Below are 18,568 nucleotides of genomic sequence, written 5' to 3'. Positions count from 1 at the left end.
CACAGACAAATGAAATATCATGCAAAGGTATTAAAAAATCAGTGTGAGAACAGAATTAAAATCAAGTTTTCTAAATTCCTACATCATACAGTTTTCCCTACACTTGTGTGTGTAGAAGAGGGTGCAAGTGTTGCAGCTCGGACCTGAGCAGGTGACCCCTGCATCCTCCTTGTGCCTGCAGTTGTGTTGCCCCCAGCCCCGGGAAGGGCACTTAGACACGTGGGACTCCTTTCCTGTGCAGTTCAGGTCGTCCAGCCAGATGGGCCCTGACCCCTCCCCAAAGTGAGCAGAGCCCAGGGCTTTCAGGGCCTGTCCACAGCCCAGCTGTCTGCACACCACGTGGGCATCGCTCAGGTCCCAGCTGTCATCACAGATGGTGCCCCAGGAGCCCTCATGGTAGATCTCCACTCTCCCGGCACAGCGGCTGCCCCCGTCCACCAGGCGGAGCTGTCGGCTCTCTAGGAGAATAGGTAACAGGTTACAGTCTGTAGAGTTTGCAAAGCATTTCCTAGGACTCCTAGGACTGTGTGATTCACTTACCTGAGCAGATGAAAGCACCATCTTCTGGAACAGCAGACAAATATGGGCTAGATACGTTTTCAGGGCATGGGAACCATAGCTGGGTCTTGTTTCCTGGTAGGAGGTGCAGGAAATGGGGCAAAAGTAAATCAAAACACATGGAAAAGTTTGAAGAATTCTATGATAAAGTGTAATCAGCAATCGTGGTAAGGATTTTTCAAACCTTATGGTCAATTAAAATTGTCTTTATTAGTAATGTCTACTCATAAACCCCAAAGTGAGGTGAGTGTTACCTGTGCTCTAGGAGTGGCCCCAGTTATCATTACTTATTACATGTTACTCTTGGACTCTCATGCCTCTCTCCTCCCCAAGCCCCCCATTTTATTATCCATATTTCTTTTAATCCCGTATTCCCTCTACATGTCTGGGCTACCGTGCCATGAGGTAACCATAAGCGTTGTTCTCTTACCTATGCAGGTCACAGAGACAGTGTTTCCATGGGTACAGGGACCTGCTCCAAGGACTGTCATTGGACAATTATCTAGAAGTGACTCATTCCCTAAGCAATGAAACTTGTGCCCCCAAACATGACCTTTTCCTTCTCCAATATATTTTCTTCCTGTGGTTGAGAGAGCAAACCCACAGTTGAGCTGCCTGCATAGGACATGGGCATCTTCCAGGTCCCAGTGGGTGTCACAGATGGAGCCCCAGTATCCAAGCACCTTGATCTCCACTTGCCCCTCACACTGGGATTTGCCATTCACAAGTCGGGCATCTGTATACCCTAGGAGGAGACAAGGCTTTAGAGAAAAGACCATAGCTTTTCAACTCCAGACCCATATTCCCTTCTCTAGCCCCAGCCAATTAAGGTAATTTAAAATCTCACGAGAACAGACAACTCCAACTTCTCTGCCATCGTGACAGGTGTCTTCTGGATGGTGCACTGTGGGGCACAGTGCAAGGTGAGTTTCGTTCCCTTCACACTGGAACTTTTCAGCCCAAGTTTTGCCATTCCCTTTTCCAAAGTGAGCTCCCACAGAAAGAGACATGGCCTCTCCACAATTTAATTGTCGGCACAGCACATTGGCAGCAGAGACAGAGAAGTCAGAATCACAGACAGAGCTCCATGTATCTGCATGTTTCACTTCAACACGTCCAAAACAGGGACTGTCAGATCCAACCAGCCTGGGCTGCCTGTGAGCTACAAAATAATATTTTAAAGGTTAGTTTTTATGGTTCTTCAATATCTATCTCTGTCTCCAATCTCTGCATTTAACCCCAGGGCACTTTTTCTCCATGCATCGTTAGAACACTCTATTTGCCGGGGCTCAGAGAATGATATCTTTGCTGTACAGACTTGATTCACAGATGTGGATTACAAGTTCACTTTCTGTGTTTTGGTGACACACCAGTCCCAGGTTTAGAACTCTTCTGAGGGAAATGAATTGCACAATTAGTTTACATTTTAAAATACTGAATAACCATAGCATTAAACAACCTATATTAAGATTTATAATAATTTTAAGAAGAATTAAGGGTGTAATATAAAGATGAGAGGACTTTTATCTACAGGTTAGACCTAAGTAATACATCTCAGTAATTTGAAACAAACAAACAAAAAGTGCTGCCCTGTTTTTCTGACCTCATGCTTTGTATCAAAACTACTTGTATCAGTAACCTAAGCTATCTGTCTCTAATAGGCATTTTTCCAAACTCCTGACTCATTTATCCAATTTCTACCTAGAATTTCTACTTGGATACCTCAATCTGAATTCTTGACAGTCCTTTTAAACATCTTCTAAGACTGCAGACTTCCATATTTCAATTGGTGGAACTCCATTATTCCAAATATTCAAACGTTTGGAATAATTCTCGACTCCTACTACATGATCCATCCTACCTTTCAGAAAGTTTTATTTTGTGTGTCTTCAAAGTATGTCCGTAATTCCCAAACTTCTCACCCTTTTCATTGCTAGCACCTGGACTGAGCCACCATCATCACTTTCCTGAGTCACTGGAGTAGATTCCTATGGATTCCCTATTTCTACCATTATTCCTCTACAGTTCAATTTTTAAAAATAAAAAGGGAAAGAGGTCATTTAAAGTAATTTAAAGTAGATTAGTCTTCTGCATAGAATCCTCTAATGGCTCCACATTTCACTCAGAGTAAATGCCTAAACTCCTGCAAAGACCTACTCATCCCTGAGTGACTTCTACCCACTTACCCCTTTGCGTCCTGCTGTTCTGCTCATTGCTTTTCACACTGGGCTCTGTCCTTTTCCTCAAACACATCAGGCATAATCCTGCCCCAGGGCTTTTGAACTGGCTGTTTCCTCTACCTGTATTTTTCTTTCGCATATATGCGCATAGCTGACTCACTTCCTTCAAGTCCTTCAATTTTCACCTTTTTAGTACCACCCCAAACCATCCTGTTTGGAATTATATTCTGTCCCATACACACTCTGGATTCCATTTTCCTGTTCTAGTTTTTCTATAGCCCTTAATATCTGCTAATAGTATTAATATATATTTTACTTCATCACAGAAAGTTCTATTGAACGGCACTATTCCAGAATCCTCTATCAAGTAAAAAATGGAGTAACTTCCCTGGAGATTATAATCCTTTTTAGTCATCACCTTATCTATTTGCTCCCTTTAAAATTCAAGTTTTTGGAAACAGTGGATACCTACTATCCTAGCAGCCTTACCTTCTCAACTTGATCTTCTCTTTTTTAATGTGACAAAATTGCTTTTATTAAGTTTACCAATGATTTCCTTATTGCTAAACTTAGTAGAAAATGTTCAGTTTCATCTATATTGGCTTCTTACTATATTTTTGGTCAGAATTGATATCCCCTCCTTTTAAAACACCCTCTTCCCCTTTTAATGACATGAGATTCTCCAACCACTAGTTCTCAGTATCTTTTTCCAGTTGACTTTATGTCAATAACCTATTAAATATTGTTGTTCCTCAGGGCTAAGAATTTCTTTTTCTTGGATCTAAGTTTATAAAATTCTGGATTTACATTTTATTCCTATATTTTAGTTTCCATCCACATATCTAGGACTCTAATAGTTCTACCTCCATTTAAGATCAGTCTTCTGGTCATCTAAATCTTATATCCAAGTGCCTATAGTCCTCTTCATTGGGCTGTTTTACAAATACCTCAGACTTAACACATACAAAACTGGACTCATCATCACCCCACCCCCTTCAGTCTGCTCCTCTGCCAGGATTCTTTTCAGATACTGAAACTGCAGTATGTCTGCCCACTTAGTCTGGAAATGTTGGAGTGATCTTTGGGTCCTCTTTATCTGTATTCTTACATTCAATGTATTATTGAGTTCTGGTGGTTTTAGCAACTAAATATTTCTGGAACCTCTTAACCTTTCACCAGCTCCACAGTGAGCAACCTAATCAAAATTCACTAACCTTCATTAGAATTATTTAATAACTTGACTCCCAGCATCCAATAGCCTCTCCCTCTACAAATAGGTAATATCCTTTAATTATGCCTTGTCTTTTCATTTTGTACTTCTACTTCTTACAATTTTAAGCAAATAATTATTTTATTATATATTTTTATTATACTCCTGTCTTCTAGATAGGAGGGTAGGTCTACTTTTCTCTCTTTCATCTACCCATGACCTAGTACTATTAAGTAGTCACTTCATAAATATTTATTAAATAAATGAAAAAATAAATAATTGAATAAATGTATGTATCTTCGTTCAAAAATTACCTGAGCAGATCAAATTAGCTTCCACATGAGAAAAACACCGTGACCACCTCCAGGGTACACAGTCCCAGAGGGAGGCTTCACTTCCAGCGCAGACAACTTGAAACTGCAACGTGTGTAATGTGTCTCCTGTGAAATAAGGCTGTATGGAGGCACTGACTGCAGACCCACATCCAAGTTGCCTGCAAATAACTTTAGCAACGTTCATTCTCCAGCTGCTAGCACACAGGGTTGCCTTGGCACCCTGGACTTTCACCTCGACTCTTCCAGCACACCTGCTGCTTCCACCCACAAGCCTTAGTTCCACATTCGATTCATCTGTAACCATAAACCAGAATGATTTTAGAGAAGCACACTATGCAAGACATTTAAAATTCCTATCCACTTACTTACACTAACATACACCAGTGGCCAAGAGTTGGAAGACTGTCCAGGTTCTGACTTCACTATTGTGTTTAATAATTTTATTTTCTCTTTTCCTTCAAAGTTGATTTTCCTTCTTATTGAATTAAAAAAAACCCCAAAAGTATCAACCAGGTATGTTTCAAACCAATGAACATTTCTGGCTTAAAAAGCAAGGATATCATTTTGGTTACAAAATCTGATCAGAGATTTAGGATGAAAAATAATGTTACTTAATGGTCCTAATTCCTGCCTCAGTTTTGAAGAATTACATATTATCTGTTAGAGGCTAAAGAGAATATTAGGAAGAGGTTATATGATATAATGTGGAGTCAAGGAAAAAATGCATAGGGCTGTGATATTAACACATCCAGGAAAACTTAGACACTTGCCTATTAGAGATACTAAATGAAATGATTTCAAAAATAAATTAGAGCTCAGGAAAAGAGAACACAAAATTCATTGTATATGAGAAGAAGTATAGGTGATTTTTTTTTTAAGAATTAAGAAATCAGAAATTGAGTTTGGGCCAAATTGAAACAGCCAGCTTTCGAAATTGAAACTTTTGGAGGGGGGAAAATGGTGGACTAGAGGCAGCCTGCTAACTTGCTGCTCCCAAGGAAAGAAGTGAAAGTTGCAGGCAGCTGCCTACACACAGATCTCTCATCCTGGAAGCAGCATCGTGAATTTACAGAGAACCAATGTGGGACACTCAGTGTGGAAAAAAAGGTAATGGAGTGAAACATATAAAAAGATTAGAAAACATGAGGAGAACAATAGGAGAATAGAGTGTGGGAGTGCCGTGCTTGCCCCTCTGTTGCAGTGTGGAGTGAACTATAAGATGGCATACAACACCCCCATAGACCTCCTTACCTGCTCAGACAGGAGCATGCCTGGGGTCTGTGCAGAGCTGCTGCACTAGACAACAGATGCTGGGGGGATCAGGCAACAGGTAAAGCCATCCTGAACTCTCAGGTGCACCATGCCGGGTCTACAGTGGGCTGGGGAGGAAGTGGACCAATTTGTGGCTTTTCTGAACCATACCCTGGAACTCAAAGCCAGGAGCTTTTCTCCTAGAGTGCAGTGGGATCTGGGCACGAGAATTGACCCGACAGCAGCAGGCTCTTATCTGAGAGGCTTGGGTGACTACTTTGGAGGGTTCTGGGTGGAGGATGGAGAGATACTACCTCTGCACATCTGACCTGGCATCCACGAGACCCTTGTGCCTAAGAAGTAGCCTGCAGCTTGCTTGGCCCTGAATCTTCCCTTCAGGCCTGAGTGACCTCCTGCCTGCCTGACCCTGATCCCCCACTCCAGGTCTGGTCATCCTGTCATCTACATGGCCCCACTTCTGGCTCAGAACCCCTGATCAGAGGCTTTGCTTCTGGCTCCACTCCAGTCCTGCCTTGGAGGCTCTCATGCAGGAGTGCAGCAGGCTCTGAACTGAGAGGCTTCAGGTGGCTGCTTTGGCAGGCTCCAAGAAGAGCATGGAAAGCTCCACGGTCCCTGGGCTGTTGGAGCCAACAACAGTCTGACTAACTTCGCATCAGCGGGACCCTGGTGCCTGCAACCAGCCAGCTGCTTGCTTGCTCCAACTCCACCCTCTGGGCCCCAATTGCCTCCTGCCTACTTTACCCCGACCCTGACCTCCAGGTTGTATCAGTGGCCATGTGCACAGCCCAACTTTTGGCTCAGGGGCCTTGCTCAGAGATTCTACTTATGGTTCCTTCCTAGTCTCAGCTCTGAGGCTTTCATCATGGAGCCTGAGGCTCTGCCCCTGAGACTCCAGAAATCCTGCCAGGCCTGAGACACCATCCCCAAGTCTCCAGTGTTGCATCTGGACCCCAAGATCACAACCCAGAGCCTCTATCACCAAATCAAGGCTGGAAGAGCTGCTCTAAAGTCCAATGTCCTGCCAGAGAGCCCCCAGCCTCAAACCACCAGCACACTGTGACCTGCTTTGAGCAATCTTCCACAACCCAAGAACCCACAACAACCTTATCCAGCTGCTACAGTTACCTCTGTGAGGAAACCCTGGATAAAGCAATTTCCACAGTACCAGCCTCAGTGAAGAGAGTCTTGTCCAGCTCCCAACTTGCACATCCTACAACTATCTGGAGATTTCCCAAAAGGAACAGGAGTCCTGCAAACCTAGTAACCTGTAACTCAGAAAAGAGGCTTCAGATGAGAAGAAAAAAGCAAAAGAACCCAGGAAACAGGAAAAATCAAAACAGATCAACACCCCCAAGGGATCATAATGGAGCTACAGCAGTGAACTCCAACTACAATAAAATTGTTGAAATGACAGAAAAGGAATTCAGAATATGGATGGCAAATAAGATGAATGGATCAGACAATAGACTTCCACCAGTGTAAAATCCCCCAAAAGCTAAAGGTCAGAGCCCAGTCACTATAATGGCTCAAGAGGTAAGACAGAGCTATAAAGTCCTACTCAATAGGAAGAACAGAAATCCACCCCACTAATCAACTCTTTCAATAAATGTGAATGGCTTAAACTCGCCACTCAAGAGACACAGACTGGCTGAATGGGTAAAAAATACGCTTAGAGAGTATTATCTGCTGTCTCCAGGAAACACATCTAACTCACAATGACTTATTCAGATTCAAGGTGAAAAGATGGAAAACCATATTCCATGCAAATGGAAACCAAAAGAAAGCTGGTGTAGCAGTTCTCATATCAGATAACATAAACTTCAAATCAACAAAAGTAAAGAAAGACAAAGATGATCATGATATAATGGTAAAGGGAACAATTTAACAAGAAGAAATAACAATTCTAAATTTTTATACATCTAACACAGGTATGCCCAGATTCATAAAGCAAATCCTACTTGATCTAAACAAAATGATAAACAGCAGTACCATAATAGCTGGGAACTTCACCGCCCCTCTGACAGAACTGTACAGATCCTCCAAACAGAAAGTGACAAAATGGACTTAAACAGAACTCTAGAACAAATGGGCCTAACAGACATTTAGAGGCCATTTTACCCTAAAACCACTGAATGCACATTCTTCTCATCAGCTCATGGAACATTCTCTAAGACTGATCACATCCTAGTCCACAAAACATGTCTCACATGCCTCAACAAATTAAAAAAAAACAGAAATTATACCATGTATCTTCTTAGACCACAGTGGAATAAAATTAGAAATCAACTCCAACAGAAACACTCATCTCTACAAAAAGTTATGGAAACCAAACAACCTACTGCTGAACAATAGTCAGGTCAAGGAGGAAATTAGGAGGGAAATCACAAGACTCTTTGAACTTTGATAAAGTGTCAGAAGTTATCAAAATCAGTGGGATACAGCTAAAGTAATCCTGAGAAGAAAATTCATGGCCATAAATGCCTACATCCAAAAGACAGAAAGATCACAAATCAACAATCTAATGAATTATCTCAAAGAACTGGAAAAGGATGAGCAAACCAGTCCTAAACCCAACAGAAGAAAATAAATAACCAATATCAGAGCAGAGCTAAATGAAATCAATAATAAAAGAACTATACAGAAGATTAATGAAACAAAAAGTTGTTTTTTTGAAAAGGTAAAATTGAGAGGCCTCCCACTGGGTTAACCAAAAGCAGAAAAGAAAGGACTCTAATAAGCTCAATAAGGAATGAAAAAGGAGAAATTACAACTGATACCATGGAAATACAAAATACCATCTCTGAATACTATAAAAATATCTATGAACATAAACTTGAAAAAGTAGAGGAAATGGACAAATCTTAGAAACATACAGCTTCCCTAGGCTCAATCAGAAAGAAATAGAGCTCATGAACAGACGAATATCAGGTATCAAAATTGAAGCAGCAATAAAAATATCTTCCAGGAACAGAAAAAAGTCCCAGACCAGATTGTTTCATATCTGAATTTTACCAGACCTACCAAGAAGAACTGGAGCTACTCCATAATATCGCAAAGGAAGGAATTCTCCCCAGTATGTTTTATGAAGCCAAAAAACACCTTGCTATTAAAGCCAGGAAAGGACTCAACAACAACAACAACAACAAGAACAAAACCACACAGACCATATTCAATGAATATTCCAATCCTTATGAATATTGATGCAAAAATTCCCAATAAAATCCTAGCAAACTGAATGCAGCTGCTTCTCATAAAACAAAATAAAACAAAACAAAAAACATCCACTGTGACCAAGTGGGCTTCATCCCAGAGATGCAGGGATGGTTCAACATACATAAATCTATAAATGTAACTCACCACATAAACAGAAGTTAAAACAAAGACCATATGGTCCTCTCAATAGACGCAGATGCATTTGACAAAATTCAGCACTCTTTTATGATAAAAATGCTTAACAAAGTAGGCATAGATGGGACTTACCTCAACATTACAAAAACCACATGTGACAAACCCACAGCCAACATCATAGTGAACAGGGAAACATTGAAAACATTCCCGCTTAGAACTGGCACCAAAGTTGTCCACTATCACCACTTCTATTCAACATAGTGCTGGAAGTTGTAGCCAGAGCAATCAGACAAGGGAAAGGAATCAAGTGTATCCAAATGGGGAAAGAGGAGGTCAAACTATTGCTCTTTACTGATGTTATGATCTTATATCTAGAAACCCCCAAAGATTCTGCCAAGAGACTACTGGAATTGTTAAACAAATTCATCAATGTCTCAGGTTACAAAATCAATGTACACAAATCAGTAGCATTCATACACACCAACAACAGTCAAACTGAGAACCAAATCAAAGATTTAATATATTTCACAATGCAACAACAAAATAAAATACTTAGTAATACATTTAACTAAGGAGGTTAAAGACCTCTACAGGCAGAACTACAAAACACCAAGGAAGGAAATAGCAGAGGATATTAACAGATTGAAAAAACCCATAATAACATAAACAGATGGAAATATATACTGTACTCATGGATCAGCAGAATCAATATTGTTAAAATGTCTGTACTACCCAAGGTGTTCTACAGTTTCAATGCGATCCCTATTAAAATACCAACATCATTTTTTATAGATCTAGAAAAAAATACTTGTATACTTCATATGGAACCAGAGAAGATCCTGAATAGCTAAAGCAACCCTAAGCAAAAAGAACAAATTGGAAGGCATCAGTTAACCAGACTTCAAGCTATACTACAAGGCTATATTAACCAAAATAGCATGGTAGTAGTACAAGAACAAAGACATAGACCAATGGATCAGAACATCAAACCCAGATATAAAATCACCCTCACATTGCTATCTGATATTGGACAAAGAAGACAAAAATACACACTGGAGAAAATAACTCCTATTTAATAAATGTTTCTGGGAAAATTGGATAGCTACATATAGAAGACTGAAAAATAATATGCACCTCTCACCATTCATAAAAATCAACTCAATTGATAACAGACTGAAATCTAAGGCATAAAACTATAAGAATTATAGAAGAAAATGTTGGAAAAACTCTTATAGACATTGGCCTAGGCAAAGACTTTATGAAGAAGACCCCAAAAGCAATCACAGCACCAACAAAAATAAATAAATGGGACCTGATCAAATCAAAAGCTTGTGCACAGCAGAGGAAATAATCATTAGAGTGAATAGACTACCTACAGAATGGGCGAAAATATTTGCTTGTCGTACATCCAATACAGGTCTGATAACTAGAATCCACAAAGGACTCAAGCAAATCAGCAGGAAAAAAGTCAAACAACCCCATTAAAATTGGACAAAAGACATGAACAGAAACTTTTCAAAAGAAGATAGACTAATGTCCAGGAAACATGAGAAAATGCTCAACATTTCTAATCATCAGGGAAATGCAAATCAAAAGTGCAATGACATATTACTTAACTGCAATGAGAGTGACTTTTATCAAAAAGTCCCAAAACAACAAATGCTTTTGTGGATGTGAAGAGATAGAAACACTCATACACTGCTGGAGGGACTGCAAACTAGTACACTCTCTATTAAAAGTAGTGTAGAGATATCTTGAAGAGCTAAAAGCAGAACTACCATTTGATCCAGCAATCCCACTACTGGGTATCTACCCAAAGGAAAAATGACATTCTATAAAAAAGTCACCTGCACCCGAATGTTTATAGCAGCACAATTCACAATTGCAAAGATGTGGAAACATCCCAAGTGCCCATCAATACATGAGTGGATTAAGAAAATATGGTATATGTATACCATGGAGAATTACTGAGCCATAAAAAAACGGTGAGCTAGTACCTCTTATAATAACCTGTATGGAAGTGGAGACCATTTTTCTAAGTGGATTATCACAAGAATGGAAAAACAAACACCACATTTTTTCACCATTAAATTGGAACTAATTGATCAACACTTATGTGCACATATGGAAATAACATTCATCTGAAATCCAGCTACTGGGAGTGGGGAGGTGGGGATGAGTAAATTCACACCTAATGGGTACAATGCATACTATCTGCAGTATGGTCACATTTATAACTTTGACTCAAATGGTACAAAAGCAATTTATGTAACCAAGACATTTGTACCCCTGTAATATTCTGAAATAATAAAAAAGAGTTAATGGCCAGTATTTACTGAGCACTGACGTGCCATAAATTGCTGTAAAAATTTGACATACATGTGATAATTTAATACAGTACTCATAAAACACTAAAGATACTACTACTATCTCCATTTTATATATGCATAAACTTAGGCTAAGAGTAATAAAGTAACTTACCCATCATTGGTCAGTAGCAGAGCTGGGACTTAAATATATGTTTTCTAGTTAGTAATCAATATACTATCACTTTGTGTTGAAAACCAGGTCAACCAACCTTGTTAGGTGGATAATATTATTATATTCATTTTGCAAATGAAGAAACTGAGGTTTAGGGAAATGAAAAGAGTTGCCAAATGACAGTTACTAAGTCAAGAGGGAAGTCAGGCATTGAATCCATGTTCAACTTCAAAACTGTGTAAAGTACAGGATCTAGCACATAGTAAGTATTCAAAATATTTCTGTGTATTACATATTCAAGTAATATTAATATAACATAATTTTGGCACCTTTGAATGGTTCAGAGAAGAAATTTTTAATGACTAAATGGTTTTGTGTAATACAATCAATTAAAAAATCTAGATCTTTTTGCTTTTTGATATCTATGACAACAAAGGCAGCATATTAGAATACAACTTAGCCTCTGTGCTTTTTCTGTGTTTCCGTTAAGAATAATTAAAACACTGAGCACATTTTTATTTTTGATGAAATTATACTTTTTATTCTTTCATGGTAATTATCCTTAAAGTTTTCATAAAGAAAGAAAAGGATAAAAATTATTTACATGGGTGTTAATTTTTAAAAACCATCAAAGCATCATAACATCTGTGCTATTCATAAAGGATAAGATTATATGCAAATTTAAATATGAAATTTCATATAGACAGTATGACAAGAATAAGGACTAAGGAAATGAACCATTTTATCCGTGCTTCTGGTTCAGGGTACAGCTAACTTTTTCTGTGAAGGCAAAGATAGTGAATATTTTAGGTTTTTTAGGCCACATATGGTCTGTGCTGCATACTCCACTTCATTTTTTTGTTTTGTTTCTTTTTTTGTTTTTGCAACCATTTAAAGAAACAAAAACCATTTGTAGCTCATGGGCTGTTCAAAACAGGCCTTACAAACAGAGGGTCATAATTTGATGATTCTGAGCATTGGCAAATAATTCATAAATATAATAGATCAAGTATCCATTGTTAGGCATGTAAAAAGAAAGAGCCACTGATAGAAATGATGAGAGATGACAAATGATGTTCAAGAAAAGTTTCAGCGGGGTGAAGAGGCCCTGACTACCACCACTCCACTTACAAGAGTTAATCCTAAAAAAATAATAACAAATATGTGTAAATTTTTACCTGTAATTATACATGTAAGAGCAGAATTGAAAACAAAATGAATAATAAAGAAATATTTAAATAGCCATAGCATGTCAATATGATAAAAAACTTCCCATTGCTCAAGAAGTTAATACAATAATATTTAATATGCTAGGGTAAATGTTCCAAATATACTATTTACTAAACAAGCAGATTACCAAAAAGCATGAAAAGTAAAATGTTTATTTTTAAGAAAACAGACATAGGAAAATCAAAAAACTAAAAAAGGTACTTATCTTGCATATACATAATAATTATATGGTATATAAAGATTTTGGTCTGGTTCTTTCACTTCTTCTATGACCATTGTTTTTCTGCATCCTGGAATATTCTTCAAAACCATAAATTTAAGTGGCTGTATTTTATATAAATATAATTTTATAATAAAATATTTGGTTGCTTTTGAAAAAAAGAGAAACCTTTGGAATCTAGTTCTAGAAAGACTAACTTTTTTTCGAGCAGTTTGGTAGTTTTTGGTGTGCTGTGCATATTCTGTGAAATAAGTTATATTGCCTATCAATGTGAGAATATATATATTTAATTATATTAAGAATATAATCTTTATTTATCTAATGCTTACTTCTTTATCTAACTTTAAAAAATCATGGCTGCTCAGAGTCTATACACAGACATTTCACCAGAGAGCAGGTGCAGCTTCCATTGGTGCCTGCCAATAGCAGACTTCTGAAACTGATGATATCATGATTGCACTGGTGGACAGAGCCAGGTCTGCTCAGGACCAAGCCATCCAGCAATAACATTAGCATCATCCCCCACGGGAGGGTGGGAACAGGGTGGGGAGGGAACAGATGCTCCCTGTGTTGAGCACTGTGACTGGGGGCTGAGAATGCCTGCTCCCTGGTGTGGAAGCCAAACAGACAAGGAACCTCAGATGCCACAGGCACCACTTGGAAAGCCTTGGGTAACTGCCTAAGTGGGTCCTAGGAGTGGAGAGAGAACCTTGGCTGACCAGCAGATATGGTCCATCTATGTGGAATCTGGGCTGTTGAGAGAAACCTTGTGTGAATGGGCATCAGCAGTTCCCCACATGGGTAGAACAGCCCTGCATATGGGCAGCTCTGCAGCCTTCACTGCCTGAAATGAAGGCTCTGCCCCAGTAGCTCCAGGGCCCCTGGTAGGCTTGTGATTCCACCCCTGAGACTCCAGAGTTGTGCCTGGACTCTAAGTCCTCACCACTACTGCTCAGCCAGCAGAATCTTCCTGAGGTCCAACATTTCACTCAGGACCCCCAAGCCCTGAGCAGCTCTCACTCCTGGACTAGGTTTGAGAGAGTTCCAAGCAAAGGAGAACAAGTGCCCTGCATACCTATTAACCCAGAGCTGAGAGAAGAGAAGTAAGATGAGAAAAAACTAGCAAAAGAACCCCAGCAATATGAGAAAACAAAATCGTCTGACATCCCGAGAGAACACAATGGAACTACAGTAGTGGACTCCACCCACAAGGAAATGCTGAAATGACAAGAAATGGAATTCACAATATGGATGGCAAATAAGATGACTGGAATTGAAGAGAAAGTTGAAAACCAACAAAAAGAAGCCAAAAAATATTTCAGGAAATCAATGAAAAAGTCACTAGAGAGTTAGACCTCATAAAAAAGAATATAATAAAACTTAAGGAAATGAAAGAGTCATTCAGGGAATTTCAACATGCAGCAGAAATCTTAAACAACAAGCTAAACCAAGGAGAAGAAAGAATCTCAGAGCTTAAACACAAGGATCTTGAGATAACCCAGTCATTCAAGGAGGCAGAGAAGAGTATAAAAAAGTTTGAGCAATCACTGAGAGAGATATGAGACTATGTGAAGTGTACTACATTCAAATTATGGGTATTCCTGAGGGTGAAGAAGAAAGAGCTGAAAGCACAAAAAATCTATTTGAGGAAATTACTAATATTGAGAAAAATTTCCCAGGCAATGCTAAAAATTCAAACATACAGATACATGATGGACATTGAAAACTGGGAAGATTCATAGCAAATAGGTCATCTCAAAGACACATAGTAATCAACCTGGCCAAAATCAAAATGGGGGAGACAATTTTGCAAGCAGCAAGATGAAAGCTTCATGTAACCTACATAGGAAAACCCATCAGGCTAACTGCAGACTTCTCAGCAGAAACCAGAAGGGATTGGGGTGCCATCTTTAATTAACTTTAACTGAACAACTGCCAGCCTATAATTTTGTATTTCACAATACATGGAGAAATTAAGTCATTTCCATATAAGCAAACACTATGGGAATTTGTCATGACCAGACCTGCTTTGCACAAAATACTCAGAAGAGCACTATACACAAATCAGCACAACAGCTATTCACCAGTGTAAACTCAGCTATAAAAATCACCAAAAATTTAGAACTCCTTTAAAACAATAGAACAAGAGGTAAAACAAAGCAATAAGGGACTATTCCACAGGATGAACAGACCAACATCCCACATATTAATGTTATCAATCAATGTGAATGGACTGAATGCTCCTCTCAAAAGACATAGGCTGGCTAATGGATGAAAAAATGCAACCCGTGTATCTTCTGTCTCCAGCGAACACACCTAAACCACAAGGATGCACATAGACTCATTGTAAATGGATGAAAAAAAATTCTATGCAGATGGAAATCAAAAGAGAGCAGGTGTAGCCATTCTCATATCAGATAAAATTGACAATAAGCCAACAAAGGTAAAGAAAGACAAAGAGGGTCATTAAATAATGGTAAAGGGAGCTATTCAAAAAGAAGACATAATAATCCTAAACATATATGTGCCCAACACAGGAGCTCCCAGATACATAAAGCAAATATTAGAGCTAAGCAAAGAAATAAACATTAATAGTATCATTGTAATTGCTGGGGACTTCAACACCCCACTGTCAGAGCTTGATAAATCACCTAAGCAGGAAATAAATAAAGAAATAATTCTAAAACTCTAAATCAAATGGACCTAACAGTCATTTACAGAACATTCTACCCAAATACTACAGAATACACATCCTTCTCTGCAACACATGAGATCTTCAAGATTGATCATATTTTAGGTCACAAAACAGGTATCAGCAAATTCAAAAAAATTGAAATAATACTATGTATCTTCTCAGACCAGAGCAGAATAAAACCAGAAATCAATCACAAGAAAAACACTCAAGCCTAAAGAAAGTCATAGAAATTAAACAACCTGCTGCTGAAAGATTGTTAATAATGAAATTAAGATGGAAATCAAAAGTTCTTTGAACTGAATGATAAAGGGAACATAAGCTATCAAAATCTTTGAGACAGAAAAAGCATTCCTCAGGGAAAAATTCATAGCCTTAAAAGCCTACATCAAAAAGACAAAAAGATCACAAATAGATAATCTAATGTCATATCATACCTCAAGGAACTAGAAAAGGAGGAACAAACCAAACCCTAAACCAGCAGAAGAAAAGAAATAATGAAGGTCAGAGCAGAACTAAATGAAGTGGAAAATAAAATGAATTGGAAAACAAAAACAATACACAGGATTAACAAAACAAAAAGTTGGTTCTTTGAAAAGATAAACAAACTGATGGACCTCTTGCTACATTAACCCAAGAACAGAAGGAAAGAGACCCAAATAAGTTCAATCAGAAGTGAAAAAGGTGACATTACAACTGATACTACAGAAATACAAAACATTCATGAATATTATGTAAATCTCTATGTGCACTAACTAGAAAATGAATAGGAAATGGAAAAGTTCCTGGAATCATACAACCTCCCAAGACTCAACCAGAATGAAATAGAACTCCTGAGCAGACAAATAATGATCAGTGAGATTGAATTAGTAATAAAACCCACCACCCCCCCAAAAAGCCCTGGACCAGATGGATTCACAGCCCCATTCTATCAGATCTACAAAGAAGACCTAGTACCCATAATGCAAAAATTATTCCATAATATTAAAAAAGAGGGGATCCTCCACAACTCTTTCTATGAAGCCAGTATCACTTTGATACCAAAGCCAGGAAAGGACACAACAAAAAAAGAAACCTACAGACCAATATCCCTTATGAATATAGATGCAAAAATCCTCAATGAAATACTAGCAAACCAAATTCAACAACATATCAAAAAAATAAAATCCACCAGGACCAAGTGAGCTTCATCCCAGGGATGCAAGAATGGTTCAACATAAGTAAATCAATAAATGTGATTCATTTCAGAAACAGAAGCAAAAACAAAGACCATATGATCATCTCACTACATGCAGAAGAAGCATTTGACAAAATCCAGCACCCTGTCATGAAAAAACTCTCGAGAAACTAGGCATAAAAGGAACATATCTCAGAATTATAAAATCCATATATAAAAAACCCATAGCCAACATCATACTTACTGGTGAAAAGCTGAAAGCATTCCCCTTAATAGTTGGAACAAGAGAAGGATGTCCACTGTCACCACTTCTATTCAACATAGTGCTGAAGTCCTAGCCAGGGCAATCAGGTGAGAGAAGAATATTAAGGGTATCCAATTTGGGAAAGAAGTCAGACTATCACTCTTTGCTGACAATATGATCTTGTACCTAGAAAAACCCCAAAGATTCCACCAAGAGTCTTCAGGAATTGATAAATAAAATCATTAGAGTCTCCAGATACAAAATCAATGTATGCAAATCAGTAGCATTTCTATATACTGTCATTTCTAATAACAGTCAAGCCAAGAGTCAAATCAAAGATTCAATACCATTCACAATAGGTACAAAGAAAATAAAATATCTAGAAATATACTTAACCAAGGTTGTGAAAAATCTCTATAAGGAGAACTACAAAACTCTGAGGAAAGAAATTGCAGAAGATGCAACCAATAGAAAAAAGTACCATGCTCATGGATAGGTAGAATCAACATTGTTAAATGTCCATACTACCCAAAGTGTTTTACAAATTTAACACAATCCCTACCAAGTTACCAAACTCTGACTTCACAGATCTAGAAAAAATAATTCTACGCTTTGTTTGGAACCAGAAAATAGCCCAAATAGCCAAAGATCTCTTAAGCAAAAATAACAAATCTGGAGGTATCACCTTAGCAGACTTCAAATTATTATACAGGCTATAGTAATCAAAAGAGTATGGTATTGGTACAAAAAGAGACATAGACCAATGTAATAGAACACAGGACCCAGATATAAAGCCATCTGCTTGCAATGAACTGATCTTTGACAAAGCAGACAAAAAGTTACACTGGGGAGAAGAAGCCTTATTCAAAAAATGGTGCTGGGAAAATTGGATAGCAACATGCAGAAGATTGAAACAAGACCTGTATCTCTCACCACTCATAAAAATTAATTCAAGGTGGATAAATTACTTAGATCTAAGGCATGAGACCATAAGAATTTTAGAAGAAAATGTAGGAAAAACTGCTTCTAGATATCAGCCCAGACAAAGAATTTATGAAAAAGATTCCAATGGCAATCATGCCAACAAAAATAAAAAATTAATAAAGGGGATTTGATTAAACTAAAAAGCTTCTGCACAGCTAAGGAAACAATCAACAGAACAAATAAACAATCTATAGAATGGGAGAAAATATTGACAAACTATAAAGGTCTTATAACCACAATTTAAAAAGAAATCAAGCAAATCAGCAAGAAAAAACAATCTTATTAAAACATAGGCAAAAGACATGAACAGATGCTTTTCAAAAGAAGAAAGACAAATAGCCAAGAAACATGAAAAAATGCTAAACATCACTAATCATCGGGGAATTAAAACTAAAACCACAATGAAACATAACCTTGCCACAGTTAGAATGGCTTTTATTAAAAAGTTTAAAAATAATAGATGCTGGTGTGGATACAAAGAAAAAGGGATGATTATACACTTTTTTTGGTGGGATTGCAAGTTACAGCCTCTATGGAAAACAGTATGGAGATTCTTCAAAGAACTAAAAGTAGACCTACCATTCAATCCAATAATTCCACTATTAGGTATTTCCCCAGAGGAAAATAAGTCATTTTA

General features: G+C 38.0%; 1 protein-coding gene across 2 annotated transcripts in view; it reads right to left on the bottom strand.

Moving 5' to 3' along the window:
• LOC123640073 (scavenger receptor cysteine-rich type 1 protein M160-like) overlaps positions 1-18,568 on the bottom strand; it is an 85,636-nt gene that overhangs the window by 20,337 nt on the left and 46,731 nt on the right. For both annotated transcript variants that reach the window (XM_045554414.1, XM_045554415.1), the window contains exons 9-13: positions 4,263-4,577; positions 1,406-1,720; positions 989-1,303; positions 541-633; positions 144-458 (exon numbers count right to left, since the gene is read on the bottom strand). In XM_045554414.1, the coding sequence (XP_045410370.1) occupies positions 144-458; positions 541-633; positions 989-1,303; positions 1,406-1,720; positions 4,263-4,577 (1,353 nt within the window). The remainder of the gene's footprint in view (positions 1-143; positions 459-540; positions 634-988; positions 1,304-1,405; positions 1,721-4,262; positions 4,578-18,568) is intronic.

Source organism: Lemur catta, chromosome 6 (genome assembly GCF_020740605.2).
Source record: "Lemur catta isolate mLemCat1 chromosome 6, mLemCat1.pri, whole genome shotgun sequence".
NCBI lineage: Eukaryota > Metazoa > Chordata > Mammalia > Primates > Lemuridae > Lemur > Lemur catta.
Note: the sequence above shows the minus strand (reverse complement) of the source record. Positions and strands in the feature narration are given on the sequence as shown.